The sequence below is a fragment of the Mauremys mutica genome, chromosome 3 (genome assembly GCF_020497125.1).
Source record: "Mauremys mutica isolate MM-2020 ecotype Southern chromosome 3, ASM2049712v1, whole genome shotgun sequence".
In the NCBI taxonomy this organism is placed as follows: Eukaryota; Metazoa; Chordata; order Testudines; family Geoemydidae; genus Mauremys; species Mauremys mutica.
The window spans coordinates 91454423-91476964 of NC_059074.1; the positions used below are offsets into that span (position 1 = coordinate 91454423).

General features: G+C 42.5%; 1 protein-coding gene across 4 annotated transcripts in view; it reads right to left on the reverse strand.

Annotated features, from left to right (window-relative positions):
• FAM184A (family with sequence similarity 184 member A) overlaps positions 1 to 22542 on the reverse strand; it is a 165649-nt gene that overhangs the window by 77457 nt on the left and 65650 nt on the right. For all 4 annotated transcript variants that reach the window (XM_045010480.1, XM_045010478.1, XR_006578178.1 and 1 more), the window contains exons 4-6: positions 18808 to 18989; positions 17062 to 17259; positions 4330 to 4452 (exon numbers count right to left, since the gene is read on the reverse strand). In XM_045010480.1, coding sequence (XP_044866415.1) covers positions 4330 to 4452; positions 17062 to 17259; positions 18808 to 18989 — 503 coding nt within the window. The remainder of the gene's footprint in view (positions 1 to 4329; positions 4453 to 17061; positions 17260 to 18807; positions 18990 to 22542) is intronic.

The window sequence follows — 22542 nt, forward strand, 5'->3', positions numbered from 1 at the left end:
ATTACACAGATGTATCATTACGCCTAGTTTACAGATGGAGAGACTGAGGCACAGAAAGGTGCACTGACTTGTTCAGTGTCACACAGCAAGTAACTTCACCTCTCTGTGCCTTAGTTTCTCCAAATATAAAATGGAAATAATGATACATATTCACCTTTGTACAACATTTTAAGATCTATAGTTGACGAACACTATAACTGTTATCCCTCTTGGTGGGATGGGACTTCTTTTAAAAGCCTAATATAACAGGAAAACTGCATTAGTCTCTTATCTGCCCTGGACCATTGGTTTAAAAAAAGTATCATCAGGCTTCTCTGCGGGGTCCTCCTTGTCATAATATTCCCTTTGTCTCAGATTCTGGGTAAGGAGTCAGTTATCTGCCCAGGTCCTTGAGGGTTACACAGGGCCTTGAGGCAGGAAGTAAAAAGTGTTTCCAAGGTGGCCAAGGATAAGCTCAAACTATAAGACTATGGTTTTTCTGCTTAACTGCTTTCTTGCCCATTATCTTCTTTACTTCAGTGATCCCTTAGAGATGCAGCTAAGAAAATTAAATTGAGAAACAAGGAAGATGAATAAAAAATTAAAGAACTTAAGTGCTCTATACATATCTGACTCTATTTGAGGCAGTCCAAAAAAAAAAAGCGGAAGGAAAAAGACAAGTGCTGAGATGAGTAAAGAGCAGAAACAGGAGGTACCAGAAGGCCTTATTTTCATTGGTAAAGCTACCTATCTGTCAGAAGCAATGGAGAAATCTCTTCAGTTAATACTGATGGAGCTGAAGCTAAAGAAATAAAACATTAAAACAAAAATGCACATTTACTTTATTATGCAAGAGGCAAAACCAAAAGAGCTGTTTCTCTTCTCTCATTCTCTCTCTCCTTTTCTAACATATATTACTTTTTATACACAGTAGCTTATTTTTAATTGTCAATAACTTGGTCTCTTTATAAACATTATGAAATAAAAGATACAAAGAGGATCAGTTGTGACTAGCAGCTAAAAATGGCAAAGATCATGTTAGAAAACAGCAAACAATTTCTGAAAACATCTAAAACCAAGTATATTTCTTCTTTTATTTCTCTCCTATTTTAACAAATTATCTAATCTATAGATGCAAGATATTTCTGATTTTCTGTAGAGCACTAGTGTTTCAACCTCACAAAGCCTGTGACAATGGGCCCTCTGATTTGGGGATACATGTGAATCTCAACTTTAATTAACAAAAGTTTCCATTTTCATTGGAAAGATATCCTTGAAACATTAAACCAATACGAACTGAAATAATCCAGCAGCTAATGCTGAAGGGCTCCACTTCTGCAACAGGAGAGTAAAGGACAGACCTTAAAGATGCCCACTTTCCACTACCATCACACACACACTTAAAGTAAAAAGAGTCAGCTAAGTTCAGGGTGTATTTCAAAGAAATATTTCCCTAACTCTACCCAAAATCCATAGTTCTGCCTGAGTATAATCGGGTTACCATGGAGGAAATAAATTGTTTATATTTTGCAGAAGGATGAATGGCACACTACTATTTTGCATGGCTGCTCAAAAACAGTAAGACCAACTCTGTTTCTCAACTGTTCCCAAGGAAACATTAAATACAAAAAATTAAAAGTACTCTATAATGATATACTGGCTTCTGATATATTGCATACCTGGTTTGTAAAGTTTCAGTTTGAAACAACTTTTTACTACTTCTCAGAAACCCCTGACAATACAGGTTTATAATTGAAATGGTGACACAAAAGTTAATTATTTGGCACCTCTACAATACTAGATACAGAAGTAGTCACATGATGATCTCTTTTTTCCTCCAAGTAGGTCCTAAGTTATTCAAAGCTATCAAAAGATAATTGCTTATCAATGAATTACATGTTACAAATGATGGTGTTTTGAAATTATGGAGCTCTCTTATAATAAGCTTTTTCAAGGTACTGTATTACTTGATTCTATATCAGTTTCATAATCTGGTATGCTGGCTGTTCCTGCTGTAAATGTATACGTTGCTGCTTACCACCTTCACATTTCAACACTTCTTTAACATATCAACGAGTTTTCACACTATGTAGCACACAGACATATGATGAAACTGTAACACTTTAATGACCTGGGACTGCATGTGATCTCTATGTTTGCAGTGTTGTTGTAGCCATATTGGTCGCAGGACAATAAAGAGACAAGGTAGGTGAGGTAATATATTTTATTGGATCAACTTCAGTTGGTGAAAGAGACAAGCTTATGATTTTACACAGAGCTCTTTTTGCACAGAACCCAGACCTGAAGAAGATCTCTCTGTAAGTTTGAAAGCTTATCTCTTCACCAAAAGAAATTGGTCCAAAAGAAGATATTACTTCACCCACATTGCCTGTCTTTATGAACATTCTAGGGCAGGGGTAGGCAACCTATGGCACAGGTGCCGAAGGGGGCACACAAGCTGATTTTCAGCGGCACTCACGCTGCCCGGGTCCTGGCTACCGGTCTGGGGGGCTCTGCATTTTAATTTAATTTTAAGTGAAGCGTTTTAAACATTTTAAAAACCTTATTTACTTTACAGACAATAGTTTAGTTATATATTATAGACTTATAGAAAGTCTAAAAATGTTAAAATGTATTACTGGCACGCGAAACCTTAACTTAGAGTGAATAAATGAAGACTCGGCACAACACTTCTGAAAGGTTGCCGACCCCTGGTCTAGGGTCATGAGTGAGTTGCCATCTTTGGCCATCACTAACAGACAGATGGCATTATGAAGAGAAAGGATAATAATATATACTTCCCTTTAGGTAAAGAGCCAAAATATTATTAAAATGTAAACATATTAACAGGAATGTTAGAGACAAAATAAAAGGATGCAACTGGCAAGAAAGTTTCTTCTGCATCAGTGAATATTCAGTGTTGTACTAATTACAGAAAATAAATGCAGTATTGTACCTCTTAAAAACCCTTTCCCAGTTTTGCCTATGAAAGTCTGGAAGTAAATTATTGTTGTAAGCAGAGCACCAGTCTCTTGTACTTACTAAGTCAAGACAAGAAAGGAAAACTTAGAATAAAGTAAACTAGCTACTCTAGTTTGGATTGGACTTGTGTTTTCTAAATAAAGAATGATAATCTGTTTTGAAATGTGATATTCCCTGTTTGGTAGCAGCTGGATAATGAAGGTGAATTCTCACAAAATAAAAATTTCAGCCCCTTCAGCTCTACTTAGTTGACCCCTGATATGAACACATAAGCAAAAAAATGTAAGAATTAAATTTAATATAGAAGGTTTTAGCTTCTGTTACTGAGAGATAATCATATTTTCCAAGCTTAAAAACAGGAACAAGAAAACCAAATTGGAATGACAGCATGAAAGTGCTCCCCATGGAGCACAATAGGGAGATAAGGAGGCTTTCTACTGAAGTGGCAAAATAAACAAATACCACAAGTAATTATGTTAGCAACTTAAATTTTATCTCAGTATAAAAATAATTTTCAAGCAGTGGCATTCTGGTACGCCTTCAAACTGGCAAGAGAGAGATCAAGCTTCCATTCCCAATCTCAAAAGGCTTGAACTACTGGCAAAGATACTCATTCCCATAACTGTTCAGTAATGCCAGAGTTCAGGAGTGTCCAGCAATGACAAGCAGTGTACCATGTCTGACCTGAAAGAACCATCTCTGGGAGTTTTTCTGCCAAGACTTGGTTGGATGTAAATGCAGACATTTAACTCACTAAGAAATTGACTGAATCCACCAATTTGTCACATTTTAAAAACAAACTAAAACTATATTAAGGTAGCCTGGAATACATTACTATATACTGTATCATAATGGATAATTTTATTATTGGAAATAAAAGAGTTCAATTCTTCTTTTCCAGGAAACGTTTAAAAGGATCTGCATGCTGTGAAATTAGCCACAGTTTACAGTAAACAAATTATAAAGAAATTTGGGTCACCAAAAAGATTGGCCTTTTCTCTTTAATTACCTCTTGAAGTATTTTGTGCATGGAAATTTAGTAAGTACCGTACTTGATTTGCACATGAGCAGATTAGAGATAAATCGAGCTGTTTACATCATAGTTTTGTACATTAGTTTCCTTTCCTTTTGCTACACTAATTTGTAGGAAAATATACTGTAAAAGAAAAAAATCACACTTTGACAGTGGTCAAGTGAATTATATTTTGGGAATACTCACGTTAAATAGACAATGAGCTAAAAAAGGACCCAAAGCATAGACTCAGTCTAACATCCGATTCATAAAATCAGTTGAATAAGTTATCATTACTGATTAAATGTGGGCTAATGCATATGACAGTGAGCTGATTTGACTAAGAAAATTCTTGCCTCCTGATTGGCCGAAGTCAGCTTTGTTGTCAGTTCTTCCCTCATATTTTCCAACTGCTGTCTAAGCTGATTCTTATCCCCTTCCAGATGTAGTTTCTCCTTTTCAAATTGCTGCTCCAACTCCTTAAGAAAACAGACGAACAAAACAGAAAAAATACATCCATTCTTAGTAATCATTACAGCTTTTAACTCATAGAAAGAACTCTTCTCTCTAAGGAATTAAAATAGGGGTACGTTTTGCCCGTTATTCTGGAGATCACGGCTTTTTTGTGTACTTTCTAGTCCACATCCCTTGTTGATGATAAGATAAAAATAATAGTATGTAAAACCTCCTTTTGTAATACCATAAAGTGAATTAGCCCAAAGCATTCAAAAATGTAGACTCTCAATTTTGCATATATGTGGGCTCCACCAACTCAGGGACCTTAAGTTGTGTCAAACGTGAGTTTTAAATTTGATCACATAGTATTTAATGTCTATATAAAATGCATAAAAGGAAGCAGTAAAACCTTAATGGCTAGGCAGAGGGGTCAGACAGGCAGCTGAGCTGCAGTTGGGGAAAGTCAATAATTTTTATGTCATTATAAAACTAAAAAACCAGCAAATATATCTACACATCTAAAATGGTATTCATGTAATGAAAATGTATATATTTGATGGTCTACCTTTCACCCCTTCCCCTCATACTTTGCTCACATTTTTAGATTGTACTTTTTGAGGGGGAGGGACTGCAATTATATCCATGTTTATACAGCACTTAGCCTAAGAAGGCCCTGATTTTAATCAGAGGCCCCAGCTTGTATAGTAACACAAATATTAGAAAATGAAATAATAATAAATAATTGCATGTGTGCCTTTCTGCATCTGCCATTCCGTGACTTACATCAGTGTTTCATAAACCTATGCCATATATGTTTGTGCTGGAATCGTTACTCTTTAAAAAAACTAAAGTTATTTTTAAGACTGGTGTTTTATTAATAATTTGGACACAAATGTGACAAAATGGAACATTATTCCAGTATATAATAATGCAATGTCACAAGATTATTTTAACATACAAAAATGTAACAGCAGCAAAAATGGGCTTTTAATAAACTTCAAGTCACAGCCATGCTGAAAGCCTTCAAAGTAAAAAAAAAAATCATTTAAAGGATTAAGAGTCCTAGTTCGAATGTCAGTGCAACATATTTTTAATTTACTAGGTCCAAAACTTACATTACAGTAACAATAAAGTTGCAACATCAAGTCACTTAGGCCTGGTCTACACTAGGAGTTTATGTCGAATTTAGCAGCGTTAATTCGACTTAACAGTGCACCCGTCCACACCAGGAAGCTAATTAGTTCGACCTAGAGGGCTCTTTAGTTCGAATTCTGTACTCCTCCCCAACGAGGGGAGTAGCGCTAAATTCGACATGGCTATGTCGAATTAGGCTGTGTGTGGACGGAAATCGACCTTAGTAGCTCCGGGAGCTATCCCACAGTGCACCACTCTGTTGACGCTCTGGACAGCAGTCCGAGCTTGGATGTTCTGACCAGCCACACAGGGAATGCCCAGGGAAAATTTGACACGCTCCGGCGCCTTGTGGATGTTCTGCAGCACCGCAGGCAGGAGGACAGAGCCCCCCTGCACTGTATCTGCAACCGCCACAAAGTCCCAAACCCCCCTCACCCAAAGTAACAAGAAGGAGGGGCGGCAGGGGCCGTGAAAACTGTCACTGCACCCCTGCAGAGTGCACAAATACAAGAAGGCTCTCATTCCCTAAATGTTGAGAAGTCCTTCCCTTCCTGGCTCACCGAAGCCCCAATCCCAGTTTCATCTCCTAACTGTGTAGTTGATTATTAAAAGTAGTTTGCTGTTAATTACTATTTCCGTCAAGTTTTTCTACAGAAGACTGTCTGTGAAGGGGGGGAGGGGGTTGTTAATTGCATAGGACAGTCACCTTTACCAGGGTACAGACACGGGGGCAGGATCAACAGCAGGTCACACACACAGTGCAGTCAGTAGGCACCCTGGTTGGTCTGGGAGGTGTTTTCCATGTTCTGTGTGGGTGGTGGGTACGTGACTTTGTGGCATGGGAGGGGGGTTACAGAACTTATGCAGCGGTCCTTGTCCCGGACCACACAGCCACGCAGCAGGGGAATCTGTAACCGTCCTCCCCCGCCACAAGGTCACGTAGCCCCCGCACACAGAGTCCCGAAAAGGAGGGATGGCAGGCTCTGTTGAAACAACCAGTCCGGCACTGCAGACCGCTCTAGGAGCAGGAGCCTATCATTCCTCGAGTGTAGAAGCGGTGTTAACATCACTGCACACCCTACCCACCACAGTCTGCATCCCTGTTTCAACCCTTTAACACGAATTCATTAATAAAGAAAACGTTGTTAATTAACAATGTTCCATTAACTTTATTTTTAAACGTGTGTTGGAAGGGGGGAAACGTGGTGAACGGGGTATGTAACCGCAGAAGAAAGTCAACAGTAACTGAAGCAGGGGCAGGTTCAGCTTCTCTGTAAAGAAACTGAACAGTCACAGGTTACCCTGCTCGCTGAGGAACCTAGCTTTCAAAGCCTCCCGGATGCACAGCGCTTCCTGCTGGGCTCTTCTAATTGCACGGCTGTCTGGCTGAGCGTAATCAGCAGCCAGGCGATTTGCCTCAACCTCCCATCCCGCCATAAAGGTCTCCCCCTTGCTCTCACAGAGATTGTGGAGCACACAGCAAGCTGCAATAACAATGGGGATATTGGTTTCGCTGAGATCCGAGCGAGTCAGTAAGCTCCTCCATCTCCCTTTGAGACGTCCGAAAGCACGTTGAATGATGACAGTTACCCAAGACCACCCTCGACACATTTTTCCCCCAGCATGCATTGTGGGGAAATCCCAGAATTCAAATGGGCAGCGGGGACTGCGGGAACTGTGGGATAGCTTCCCACAGTGCACCGCTTCCAATGTCGATGCTTGCCCTGTTAGTGTGGACTCACAAAGTCGAATTAGTGTCCTTAGTGTGGACACACAAATTCGACTTTGTAAGGTCGATTCCACACATTCGAATTAAGTTAAATCGAACTAATCTGGTAGTGTAGACATACCCTTAGAAGTTAGAAATAACAGAATTAAGGTTTCCGTGCAACCTTAATTTGGCCCCCTTGTGATTATGTATTATAAATCTTTAATTACATAATCACATACTATTTTCTCCACCGGATCCCCACCTCATTTCGTGCATAGGTAGGGCCCTACCAAATTCATGGCCATGAAAAACGCATCATGGACCATGAAATCTGTTCTCGTCCGTGAAATATATATTTTTTTGCATACTGTTTCCCTGCACTATACAGATTTCACAGGGGAGACCAGCGTTTCTCAAACTGGGGGGTCTGACCCAAAGGGAGTTGTGGGGGGAAGGTCGGAAGGTTATTGTGGGGGGGTGTCACAGTATTGCCATCCTTACTTTTGCATATATTCAATATAAGCAGCTATTCAATATTTTGTTTATCCTTATTGTTCAATGTGTAGCCCCAGGTTTTATTTAGTCACACTATTCAAACCCTGCTCTGCAGATAGAACTATTAATTTCCTTATGTGCTTTCTATGGTGCTCATCATTATAGTATCTCAGAGGTTCACAAAAAATAATTTATGTATTTTCACAGCAACCCTGTGAGGCGATGGGGTGACATTATTCTCATTTTAAAGATGGGGAACTAAGACACAGAGAAATTAAGGTCAAAAGTGTCCACTAATTTTGCATGCCCAATTTGAGATGCGTAGGATCTGATTTTTCAGAGAACTTAACATTCTGGCCCGCTTTATATGTTGAAAGCACAGATCCCATTAACATCAGTGGGAGCTAAGAGTACTCAGCACTTCTGCAAATTAGGCTCCAGGGTCCCAAATCTGGCAATCAGAAACTATGGGACACAGAATTAGTGACTAGCTGAGAAAAATCTGGTTTAAGTGACTTGCCCAGCATCACACAGGAACTCTCTGAGAAAGGCAGGGATAGAATCTAATGCTCCAGAGCAGCATTCAACTGCCTTAACTTTGAGACCCTCCTTTCTCTTCCTGCAGTCCCCTGCCTCAGTGACTACACACCTTCCAACTTCTGCAACAAATGAGGCCGAGTCTAATGGACAACAGTATCTGTCAGTATACAACCCTGATTCATTCTCAGAATGGTCCATACTGCATACTAAATGAGGTGGGGGTTCTGTCGAAAAAGTAGCATATGATTATGTAATTGAAGATTGTATCATAATAAAAATGCACAAAGGGGCCAAATTAAGGTTGCACAGGAAGTCTTAATTCAGGCATTTCCTAACTTTTGAGTGCTTCAATTTGCAATCTTAACTTTCTTAAAATATACGTTTTGTGGATGTAATTCCTAGTTCCCAAAAAACAGAAAAAAAATTCCATCATGTGGAATCATATTGACAGCCTATATGGGTCATCAGTAGGATTGAAATCTTTAGGTCCACAGCACATGTCTACCACTTCAGCTAACAGAGAAGTAGTAGGCTGTTATCCTTTACTTTGACCAGGCACTAGAGGGAAGTCAGACGCACACTTTGCCAGTGGGTTTCACAGATATTTGTTGACAGCAGAGGAATGATAAGATTCAGGAATTCTGGGTTTCATTCCAGGCTTTGGATGGGAATACGGTCTAGTGGACAAAGCCTCTTCTTCCTCTGTCCACCCCTCCAACCTGATCTTGTCCTAGTCCCCTCTCTTCTTCCTACTCTTATAATCTCATTGTCCAGCCCGCTTCAGTCTCCCACTCCAGTGTCCTCTCCAAGTCCCAGTCTTTCTTCCCATTTGGGCTCTCAATCTCAGTCTCTATCCCCACCTCGCCTCCCAATCCCTTTTCCCAGCTAGTCTCAGTCCCCTCCTCCCCATCCCCCTGGCTTCTTGTCCCAAGCCTACTCCATAATTCTAGCTCAGCTCTTTTCCCCTCTGCATCTAATTTAGATTTTCCTGTTCCAAGCTGCTTTGGGGGTGAGGTGGGGAGGAAGTGCTATTGAGAGCACTGGGGAGACTGTCTTTCTTCTCTCTGTTCTGATGTCCAGCACCACATTGATCACAGAAGCTAGCAGCAGCCATTGCAAAGGGAGTCCAGCATCCCTGAGATGGAGCATGCTCCATGCAGATGGTATCTGAAGAACTTGGTGGCAAAATCCCAGCCAGTCTCTACTGAACATGTGCCAATTGTGATTTTTCTTATATAAATGATAACTTGTCCAAATTTGACATCTTTTCAATGGAATAACAAAAGGCACATCCCTGATACTAGGGCAACATCTCTGACAATTTTCCAGCCCTTCTTCCCCAAGCATGAAGAAAATAGTTTTAACTTTTTTTTCTCTTTTTTAATATGGGATACAATACATTTTTTCCCAATCTGATTATCAGAATTGGTTGATTTTTTTCCTGATACTTAACAAAAAAAAATCAGCCTGAGGTAGACACCCAGCATGGAAAATTTCACCCCTTTAATGACTGAAGTTTGGCAAAGTTATTAGCAACTGAAAACGGTGCCAGGTGATATAAAATGTAGGTGCTACCAGCTCTGCTTATAACATACTAAAAGATACAATTTACAATAAAAATAAACCTTTCAATACATATACCACCTCTCACCGTACTGTCACTCCTTCTTCCTCCTCCTCTTGTCTTTTACTTCCTTACACTTTCTTCCTACTTTCTCCACAAAAGTATACTTGGGGTCTTCCTTCCTCTATCCCTCCACAGCACAGTATATCTTTGCAAAGCCATCAGCAGGGACTTCTTGTCTCACGTTAGACTTGAGACAGGTAATATTTACTAGGGAGTAGTTCAGTCTCTATGCTGACTCAGTCCCTATCCTCTACTGAGGATCCCTAATAAGTCAGCCCACAATGAAGGTGGACATTTGTGATATGGACACAGGACCAATAACTCATTTTCCAAAGTTGTTTGTAGTGTTGTAGCCAAATTGGTCCCATGATATGAGAGAGACAAGGTAAGTGAGGAATGGACCAACTTCTGTTGATGAAAAGTACAAGCTTTCAAGCTTCATAGAGTTCTTCTTCAGCTGTAGGGAAGGCAACCAGAGTATCTAAGCTAAATATAAGTTGGGTTAGACTGGTAAGCATAAGGAGTTTACACATGCTATAGAAGACTACTTAAAATGAAGTGGGCAATTAAGGGTTTGCAGGCAGCAGGGTCTGTAACAAATTGTTGTAATGCAACCAGTGTCTCTGTTGAATCAATGCCCCAATGGTAACTGTGTGGGTGAAACCAGGCAATCACCATGCTCTCGAATTAATTCACACAGAAAACAATAAAAGACAAAAACACCCTATCACCCATGGGTGTACACTTTTCACAAAGCAATCACTCCATATCTGACCTCTCCTTCCTCATCTTCAAAGGAAACCTGCTCAACACCTTCAAAAGGCAAGCTTAACTTAAATTCATAACTCTGCCAGACACTAAAAACTATGGACTCAGAGACACTATTTTTATGACTCATTATGAGAATTTTAACTCCTAGTTGCCCACTTCATTTTAAATGGTGTCCTATAGCATGTGTCAACTCCTTATGCTTAACAATGTGTCCCAACTTGTATTTTGCTTAGACACTGTGGTTACCTTCCCCAGACCAGAAAAAGAGCTCCATGAAGCTTGAAAGCTTGTACCTTCCACCAACAGAAGCTGGTCCATTAAGAGATATTGCCTCAGCTATTGTCTCTCTCATATTGCAAAGGCCACTAAAAACCATTAGATGTCTACAATTTTCAGCAACAACCTATCTTTATTGGACTCCCATTGCTGACCTAAAGCTTAAAGGCTCCATAGCTTATTAACATTTCTCTCATTTCTCTATTCCCAGAGAGTCAAATCCACCTTCCCCATGTCAACAACTGCATTCTGACAAACAAAGGTCTTTTCTAATATAAGCCAATATAATGACTTGGTGAAAATATTTTAAGAACCCCCATATATTCTGCACACCTTCCAAAATCAAAACTAAAATAATTTATAAGACCAACAAATAAACAAACAAAACAAGTACAATAAAACAACACTGAAAGCAGATGGGAGCAAAGCACAGTTGAGAAAATCTACAAAAATAATCCACCTATAAGGCCTACAGATATTTCAATTGGCCAAATCCATATACAATACAGAACAGGTAGGCATTGAAAAATATTGGAAATACTCAATACAAAAGGAAAACAGTTTCAGTCAGAAATCATTCTCCTTCAGAATTAGTGTTCATAACAACAAAGGCCTCATCTACACTAGGAGGTTATGTCGAATTTAGCAGCGTTAAATCGAATTAACCCTGCACCCGTCCACACAACGAAGCTATTTAGTTCGACATACAAGTCTCTTTAGTTCGATTTCTGTACTCCTCCCCGACGAGGGGAGTAGCGCTAAATTTGACATGGCCATGTCGAATTAGGGTAGGTGTGGATTGAATTCAACGCTAATAGCTCCGGGAGCTATCCCACAGTGCACCACTCTGTTGACGCTCTGGACAGCAGTCTGAGCTTGGATGCTCTGACCAGCCACACAGGAAAAACCCCGGGAACATTTGAATTCCTTTTCCTGTCTGGGCAGTTTGAATCTCATTTCCTGTTTGGACATCGTGGTGAGCTCAGCAGCACTGGCAACGATGCAGATCTCTCCAGCAGAGGTGTCCATGCAATCTCAGAATCGAAAGAGGGCCCCAGCATGGACTGATCGGGAAGTCTTGGATCTGACTTCCAAGTCTTGGATCTGACTTGGATCGCTGTGTGGGGCGATGAGTCTGTGCTTTCGGAGCTGCGCTCCAAAAAACGGAATGCGAAGATCTATGAGAAGATCTCCAAAGCCATGACAGAGAGAGGATACAGCCGGGATGCAATGCAGTGCCGCGTGAAAATCAAGGAGCTGAGACAAGGCTACCAGAAGACCAAAGCGGCAAACGGACGCTCCGGATCCCAGCCCCAGACATGCCGTTTCTACGAGGCACTGCATGCCATTCTAGGTGTGGCCGCCACCATTACCCAACCACTGACTGTGGACTCTGAGGATGGGATAGTGTTGACGGCCAGTTCCTCGGAGATGTTCGTGGACGGGGAAGATGAGGAAGGAGATGAGGAGGACGAGGCAGTCGACAGCACTCACAACGCTGATTTCCCCGACAGCCAGGATCTCTTCATCACCCTCACGGAGATCCCCTACCAACCCTCCCCAGCCGTTATCCCGGACCCTGAATCAGGGGAAGGATCAGTCGGTAAGTGCTTTAAACATGTAAACATTTATTTTTAACAGAACAGGAATATTAACTATGCGAAAAGAAGGTCAATATATACGGGGATAGAACAGAAATCCTCATGGGAGATCTCCACGAAGCTCTCCTGGAGGTAATTGAAAAGCCTCTGCATGAGGTTCCTGGGGAGAGCGGCCTTATTGCGTCCTCCGTGGTAGCACACTTTTCCGCACCAGGCTATCATCAGGTATTCTGGTATCATTGTCTCGACGAGCATGGCGGCATAGGGCCCTGGTTTTTGCTGGTTTTCACGCAGCATGCGGTCTTTATCTGTGTTACTGATCCTCATCAGGGTGATCTCGCTCATGGTGGCCTGCTTTGAATTAGGGGAATGTTAGTATTGGGACTGCTTGCCTGTTCCTTTACATAACTATAACCGGCGGTTTACAGCCACGTGGTGGAGGCGGGACAGGGGCAGCATACAGGGATCTTTCCCGGGGACAGCCGCGAGGGGGTGGGACAGGGGCAGAGTTTATGCTTTCCGGATTGCCGGCAGCAGGAACTGGCCAACGCTAGGAGCATTGCTTTGACCGTGAAAGGAGAGCACTGCTATAAATTAAGTTTTAAGCAGCCAAAAGTCTACGGCTTACCATGTGTGCCTGCTACTCGAATTCTGCTGTGCTGCCCCGCTTGTCTGATCTCCTCTGCAAGACCCCAGGCACTGAATGCAAAGGCCGAAAATTCGAACTTGTCCTGAGTGCGCATGAGATAGGTGCTGTGCATGGTCTTGTTCACAGAGACAGACTAGACTATGTTCATTGTTCGCAAAAATGTATCTTTGTAAGGAATTCACTCCCTTTTTCCCATCACACAGCTGCGACTGTCTCCCGACCTACCCCGGCATCCCCCTCACAGAGGCTGGCGCAGATTAGGCGGCGAAAGAAAAGGACACGGGACGAGATGTTCGCTGAACTTATGGGCTGCTCCCGAGCCGACGCGGCCCAGCAGACCCAGTGGAGGGAGAACATGTCGCAGTACCAGCACTCACACAGCGAACGGGAGGACAGGTGGCGGCAGGAAGACCAGCAGGCGACTCAAATGCTGCTTGTACTAATGAGGGAGCAAACGGACACGCTCCGGCGCCTTGTGGATGTTCTGCAGGACCGGAGGCAGGAGGACAGAGCAGTCCTCTCTCTAACCGCCCTCCCCCACCACAAAGTCCCATACCCCCCTCACCCAAAGTACCAAGAAGGAGGGGCGGCAGGGGCCGTGAAAACTGTCACTCCACCCCTGCAGAGTGCTCCATTACAAGAAGGCTGTCATTCCCAAAATTTTGATAAGTCCTTTCCTTCCCGCCTAACCCAAGCCCCCGTCTCAGTTTCATCCCCTAACTGTCTAGTTGATAATAAAAAATACTTTTCTGTTAATTACTGTTTCCGTCATGTTCTTTTAGAGGAGACTGTGTTTGAAGTGGGGGAAGAGGGTTGGTAATTGGACAGGACAGTCACCTTTACCAGGGTACAGACACGGGGGCAGGTTCAGCAGCAGGTCACACACACAGTGCAGTCACTAGGCACCCTGGTCAGTCTGGGAGGTGGTTTTCATGTTCTGTGGGGGGGGAGGGTATATGTGACTTTGTGGCGGGGGAGGGCGGTTAGAGATCTTATGCAGTGGTCCTTATCCTGGATCACAGAGCCACGCAGCAGGGGATCTGTAACCGTCCTCCCCTGCCACAAAGTCACATAGCCCCCACAGACAGAGTCCCGAAAAGGAGGGGTGGCAGGCTCCGTTGAAACAACCAGTCCGCCACTGCGGACCGCTCTAGGAGCAGGAGCCTGTCATTCCTCGAGTTTAGAAGTGGTCTTTACATCACTACACACCCTACCCACCACAGTCAGTGTCCCAGTTTCAACCCTTTACCGCAAAATCAGTAATAAAGAAAATGGTGTTAATTAACAAAGTTCCATGTATTTTATTTTTAAACATGTGTTGGAAGGGGGGGGGGGTGAACGGGGTGAACGGGGTATTTAACTGCAGAGGATAGTCAACATTAACTGGGTAAAGAAACGGGGACAAGTTCAGCTTCTCTGTAAACAAACTTAATAGTCACAGGTTACCCTGCTCACCGAGGAACCTAGCTTTCAAAGCCTCCCGGATGCACAGCGCTTCCCGCTGGGCTCTTCTAATCGCACGGCTGTCTGGCTGGGCGTAATCAGCAGCCAGGCTATTTGCCTCAACCTCCCATCCCGCCATAAAGGTCTCCCCCTTGCTCTCACAGAGATTGTGGAGCACACAGCAAGCTGCAATAACAATGGGGATATTGGTTTCGCTGAGATCTGAGCGAGTCAGTAAGCTTCTCCATCTCCCCTTGGGACGTCCGAAAGCACAGTCCACCACCATTCTGCACTTGCTCAGCCGGTAGTTGAAGAGTTCTTTGTCACTGTCCAGGGCGCCTGTATAGGGCTTCATGAGCCAGGGCATTAGCGGGTAGGCTGGGTCCCCGAGGATCACTGTAGGCATCTCCACATCCCCAACAGTTATTTTGTGGTCCGGGAAGAAACTACCTTCCTGCAGGCGTCTACACAGACCAGAGTTCCTGAAAACACGCGCGTCATGAACCTTGCCCGGCCATCCGACGTTGATGTTGGTAAAACGTCCCCTATGGTCCACCAATGCTTGCAGCACCATTGAAAAGTAGCCCTTTCAGTTAATATACTGGCTGGCCTGGTGTGCCGGTCCCAGGATAGGGATGTGAGTTCCATCTATAGCCCCACCGCAGTTTGGGAATCCCATCGCGGCGAAGCCATCTATGACGACCTGAACGTTTCCCAGGGTCACTACCTTTGAGAGCAGTAGCTCAACGATTGTGTTGGCTACTTGCATCACAGCAACCCCCACGGTAGATTTGCCCAAGCCAAAGTGGTTCGCTACTGACCGGTAGCTGTCTGGCGTTGCAAGTTTCCAGAGGGCTATGGCCACTCGCTTCTGCACACTCAGGGCTGCTCACATCCGGGTGTCCTTGCGCTTCAGGGCAGGGGACAGCAACTCACACAGTTCAAGGAAAGTTCCCTTACGCATCCTAAAGTTTCGCAGCCACTGTGATTCATCCCAGACCTGCAGCACTATGCGGTCCCACCAGTCCGTGCTTGTTTCCCGGGCCCAGAATCGCAGTTCCACAGCATGAACATGACCCATTGCCACCATGATGTCCACGGCGCGGGGTCCCGTACTTTGTGAGAGGTCTGTGCCACTCTCAGACTTCATGTCCTCACCGCGCTGCCGTAGCCTCCTCGCCCGATTTCTCAGCATCTGACTGTGGAAGAGGTGGACGATAAGGTGTGAGGAGCTGACAACGGCCATAACTGCAGCGATGATCGCAGCGGGCTCCATGCTTGCAGTGCTGTGGCGTCCGCGCTGTCACTCACCAGAAAAGTGCATGAACTGATTGCCCGCCAGCGCTTTCAGGGAGGGAGGGCGGGAGTGACGATTGAATGACGACAGTTACCCAAAACCACCCTCGACACATTTTTTCCCCCAGCAGGCATTGGGGGCTCGACCCAGAATTCCAATGGGCAGCGGGGACTGCGGGAACTGTGGGATAGCTGCCCACAGTGCACCGTTTCCAATGTCGACGCTTGCCCCGTTAGTGTGGACTCACAAAGTCGAATTACTGTCCTTAGTGTGGATACACACGTTCGACTTTGTAATATCGGTTCCACAAATTCGATTTAAGTAGACTCGAACTACTCTGGTAGTGTAGACATACCCAAAGAAACATATTTTAACAATGCAATAATGCAGCAGCAAAAACTCTTTAGCTTGAAGTTCAACCCAGTCCTACAACTCTAGATATGGAGCTCTGTCAAAAGCATTTTCTTTCCACTGTGTGCCATGCAGCCACTACTAAACAGCTAGATCTACATCTCCCTAAGGCTATGGAAAGATTTGCAGTGACTTCACTGATTTATGGATTAGGCCCATAGTTCTTTCCCCAAGCACCTGTGCAAGGGCGGGGGTGGGGGGGGAAGCTATCCTGAGATTAACTGTGTGTTCAATGGGCAACACATAGTGCTCCTGCATCTTGTCAAAAGTATGTTCACTTTTCCACAAAAGTTTGAAGAGTAATCTTTAATATACTATTTTTCCTAACTATAAAGGTGCAACTATGGCTTTGCTGTATACATGTATTTAAATCAATAGCAAGTTAGCTAACACAACTAGGACTGCTATATCACCCTCAACTTGTCCATGTTTCATTTAGGAATTGCAGTGTGCATGGTTGTATATAAAAGGACCCCAGAGCACTATAATGCCCTTTGTTATTCTTTACAAATGTACATGTACCAAAGTCAAGCCCTCTTAGGAGAATAAGGGATAAAAGGATGAAATAAGGGAATCAATACATGCTATCCATATGCATATACCATTTTCTCATAGTTTGGCTCAACACCCTTTCTTACTTGGAACACCCTTTCTTTCTTGTTTTCTTCATAACTTACCAGTTGCAGCTTTTTCTTTTCCTTGGTAGCATTGCTGTGTGCAGCCTCAATCGCAGTATGATGTTTCCATGCTAATTCTTCCAAGGTCTTAGAATGAGCCTCATTTAAAAGTGCAGCTTCCCCTTCCAATCTGGTTTGCAGCTTTATCAGCTCTTTCTCATAATACTCTCGTTGTGTTTCCCTTGCTTCATTTACCTTCTGTAAAAGCCAGACAACAAAAAATTGCAAATCCCCTATTCTTAAGTACTTGTCTATCTCAGTAAGGAGAAAAAGGTAAAAAAGGAAAAACTAGTGAAGTTTTACACAAATACTCAAAAACAATTATACTTCATATATATGTAGCATAGAATAAATACCCTTAAACCAGATTTTTAAACTATACTCAAAAAGGTGTTTCAATTATAGACTAAGTATAAGAAGTTAAAATCTATTGTCTCTTTTTTTGCTCTATTTTATCATGTTAAAAAAAGCAGACAAATTTCAGATCTAGAGGCAATTTCCAATTCATTATTCTCTGAGCTACAAATATGGTTTGGATATCAGTCCTTTTTCTTTCTTATTTTAGTTTTGAACTAGTGCTGATGTGTAGTGAGGCAAGGAGGAAATTCCTTATTATGATGCCCTCTCAGGACAAAAGTCAGAAAGAAGGTTGTTCAAACAACATAACATAGTTTAAATCAGTACGTGTTTCTGGACTCCATTACTGTATATCAGAGGAGTAGCCGTGTTAGTCTGGATATGTAAAAAGCAACAATGAGTCCTGTGGCACCTTAAAGACTAACAGATGTATTGGAGCATAAGCTTTCATGGGTGAATACCCACTTCATCAGATGCATGTAATGGAAATTTCCAGAGGCAGGTGTAAATATGCAGGCAAGAATCAGTCTGGAGACAACGAGGTTAGTTCAATCAGGGAGGGTGAGGCCCTCTTCTAGCAGTTGAAGTGTGAACACCAAGGGAGGAGAAACTGCTTTTGTAGTTGGCTAGCCATTGACAGTCTTTGTTTAATCCTGATCTGATAGTATTAAATTTGCAGATGAACTGAAGCTCAGCAGTTTCTCTTTGAAGTCTGATCCTTAAATTTTTTTGCTGTAAAATGGCTACTTTACATGTGCTATTGTGTGGCCAGGAAGGTTGAAGTGTTCTCCTACAGGTTTTTGTATATTGCCATTATTTTATATGTAATCTATATCATCATCATGATCTTAACTGGTGGGAACAGAAAGAAACAATTAAAGAATCATTATACAATAGCTCAAGTTTTAGTTTGCTATATTTGCCCTGTCATGGGCCTATTGGGTACCTGCACATACATTTTCAAGGCTTACTGATTTTCAATTTTTCCTTGACCTCAGCCCCATTCCCACCTCACGGGGGCACTCTGGGAGATGACACACATAGGAAGATTACTGGCAATCTGCTTCAAGAATCAATCAAGCAGCACAACAGATGCCAGAAATCAGTTTGGATAACATTGCACCTACCTCCTCTCTGTCATCATCTCAGCTGAAACTATCACCTTCAACTATGCAATGCACATGATCTACATTAGTAACTTGAAAAGTTAGCAGTACCATATGTGCCCCACAGGGCAGTGTAATGTGCTATCGCTGCTCCATACAATCAGACACTCCAGTCTTTTAAAGGAGTTAATATTTCAGACTTCATTAATATTTCCAGTTAGAATTCTAAGGCTTCTATTTTGCTGATCTAAAATAGAAAGAACCGTGGTTTTTTTGTTTTTACCTTTTCCATTGCCAGAATCTGCTGCCTTTGTCTTTCATCCAGACTTTGTGTTTTGCTCTGCAATAGATTTCTTTCCTCTTCCATCTGAGATAGTTTCTCTTTTAATCTAGATTTTTCTGATTCTAAATCTCTTATTGTAACTTCCTGTGTCATCTGTGTAGCTTGAAGAATTCCAATGTGACCTACAAAAAGAAAACAACCATTTAAAATCAGACAAAGATTATTCACCTATAACCCAAATTCTTACAAATGGACTTTGCACATTCCCGCCCAAGTGATATCCAGTGATGCAGCTCTGACAGTGGAACCTTCTTGCAGCAGTGCTCTCATGCCCCCTCCCTCCTTAGATAAGCAGTACCACAATCTCTGTAAGTTGAGATGCAGAGTCCTAATTGAATAATGATTGTAGTACTGAATTACCAAACTGAACATCTGACCAGGATGCTAGATCTAGTGAGTAATGCTTTGTGAAAGTGTGAATAGAGCTCCAGGTTGTAGCTCTTCATGTTTCTAAAATCGGGATAAGCTTGATGCATGACATGGAAACCATATTTTCCCTTGGAATTGGGGCAGAGCTTTGTTTGTAGCTTTCCACTATACAAAACAGCTTTTCTCTGTACAAAACCTAACCCATTTAGACAAATGTTGTGATGTAATTATGTTTCCTTTATTATTAGCAACCCCAAATGAAATAAAAACTTTTGGTGACTTCTTGGCAGTTAAGGAATGAAGCTTTACCTCATCCGAATGAGAATGAGGTGTAGAAAAGAATACTGGTAAGTTATTGATCTGAGTCAGATTAAAGTCAATTTTAACTTTGGGAGGGAATTTAGGATGCAGATGGGGGACTTTTTCCCTGTAAAAGACAGTGATTGGTGGGTCAGCCATGAGGATCTGTAACTTGCTTACGGTTCTAGCAGATGTGCTTGCTACAATAAAGGCTGGTTTGACTGAAAGGAGAATTAAGTAACCCCACTTGCTCAATGGGGGTTTCATGAATGGAGTAAATACTAGGTTAAGCTCCCATGTCAGAGTTACCTCTTTACTGGAGGAAAATGTTTACTATTCCTTTCATGAACCTCTTGGCTGTGTCATGTGTGAATTTAGTCTTATCAATTAATGCATGGTGTGCAGAAAGGGCTGCTAAGTGGACTTTCAAGAATGATATAGAAAGAGTTCTAATCACTTTAAATGAAGGAGGTATTCAAGTACGGAGTACTCAGAATATGTTTCTGAATCCATGTTGTTAGTATTGGCCCAGATTAAAAATCTTTTCCATTTGAAATCATAGCATCTGAGAGTTGACTGTTTTCTGGAATTTATCCAGACACAAGAAAGTTCAAGAGAGGAGGACTTTTCTAGGTTTGTCACAATCCTATGGTCCATGCTGTCAAGTGCAGAGAGTGGGGTCCAGCTGGTAAATCCATCTGTTCTGTTGGGTCAGTAGATCTGTGGTTAGTGGAAGAGACCGATAGTTCCCTCTGAACAGATGAAGAAGATCTGGAAACATTGGTTGTCTCACCTGTGTTGCGGCAATCAAGGTTATTCTTGTTTTGTCCGTCTTATTTTTCTTATGACTCTTTGGAGAGAGAATAAATGGGGGAAAGGTATAAAGGAGACCTATTTCTCAGTCAAGCAGAAATGCATCTGATATGGATTGGATTTCTACTCCAGTTCTTGAACAAAACCTTGGACATTATGAATTGTATCTGCTTGCAAATAAGTCTCTATCTGGATAGCTCCAAAGACAGAATATCTCATTTACTACTAAGATTTTGTGACCATTTGTACTGTTCACTTCCGTCTCAGCTCAACTGGTCTGCAAGACTGTTGACTTTGCCCATGAGATGTAGGGCTATATGGTAGACATGGTGCTGGATGCACCAGTTCAACAGTGCCACTGTTTCTCTACACAGTTGGCTGGAGTGGGCCCCTTGTTTGCTCACAGAGAACACTGCTGCTGTGTCTATTGCTACATGGATGAGTTTGCCTTGCAGATGAGGAGAAAGGATTTGAAATCAAATGGAATGCTCTTAATTTTAGCATTTGCAGAGTCCCTTCCCAGTGGTTCTGATAGCCATGGACAGTCAGGTTGTACAAGGGAGCTCCCCATCCCAAGTATGAAATGTTTGAGGTAATCATAGTCGACAAAGCTGGGGGGCTGAATGTTACTCCTTCAAAACACTGTGATGCTGAATCAACCAACTGAACAACGATGGTACCTCTTTCCAAACTGTCAGTTTGGAGAACATGCTGTCCAAATTTGGAAGATAATTCTTTGCAAGCCAATTCTCATCTTGAGGCGGATACTTGACTGAAAGGGCTTCTTGTGGAGTCTTTGCTGCCATCAAGATTTTCATAAATCCTCCTTCTGGATGGAAGATTATTACTTTTCAAGAATCCAGAATTCCCCAATAAACTGGATTGACTATACAGGAGTTGTAATTTTATCCAGTTTATTCTGAGTCTCAGTTTTTGAAGAGGGATCACGTCTGGACCATAACTGTTAAAAGGTCCTCCCTGAGAGGATACACTGATGAATCAATTGTCTACATAGAAATAAATGTGGATGGCCTGTCACCTTAGATGTGCTGCTGCTGCAGACACTTTGTGACTACTCACGTGCACCTGAGAAGAGAAAAAGGAGGACTCTGTAGTGGAAGCGGTCCTCTCGTATGATGAAATGAAGGTATTTGTAACGTGAAGGTCTGATAATTCTAAAATACACTTAAAAACTGAGAGATCCAAGCCAATCTTGGGTGGATACGGAGGAGATAATTGATGCTAGGGTTAACACAAAGAATTTGAACTCCCTGATTAATTAATTGAATTTTCACAAGTCTAAAGTAGGCAGAAGGTCTCCATCTTTCTTTGGGATCAGAAAGTATCTGGACTAGAAACCCTTTCCATGGAATTCCCTTGAATTCTTCTGCATGGCTCCTTGCTTACATTAGAGACTGGATTTCCTAACAGATTCTCACAAAAAGGTCCCTAAAGAGAGAAGGGACAAGAGGACTGGTGGGAGGTATTGTGTTGAACTGAATAGAATAAATTTTCTGTATAATTTCAGGATCCAACTGTCCATTGTGAAAGCATGTCAGATGTTGAAGGAGCGGGAAAGTTTTTTTTTCCAAAAGTGGGGAAGGAGGTGGTTGGATCAAGGTTGATCTGATGCTCTTGGGTGTCTCGGCAAACGTGAGGTCTAAGCCCTACTGTGAAAGACAAGGAAGCTGTTTATTTACCCTTTGTACGAAATTTAAAATTTTTCCTCCTCTGTAGCTGTTGCTAAGATGATGGTTGCTTGAACTGCCATCTCTACCTGGAGTAGGATAATGAGGAAGACGAATATTGTGGTTTATGATATTTAAAGGCAGGAACATCAAACCTTCTTCTGGATGGCTGGTAGACCCCTTGATAGTAGTTGTGGATCTTAGTACCCTTCAACTTTTCTAGTATTTCATCCATTCCTGAACTTAATAGACCATCTCCAAGAATGGAAGAAGGTTTTCCACACATGTTCTCATCTCTCATACAAGGCCAGATGATCTCAGCCATGAATATCACCTTAATGTTATTGCTGCCCAGGCTTCTGCATCACAGAAGTCAAATGAGCACATCTGCAATAAACCCAGGGGCGGCTCCAGGCACCAGCATGCCAAGCGCATGCCTGGGGCGGCAAGCCACAGGGGGCGCTCTGCTGGTCGCTGCGAGGGCGGCAGACAGGTTGCCTTCGGC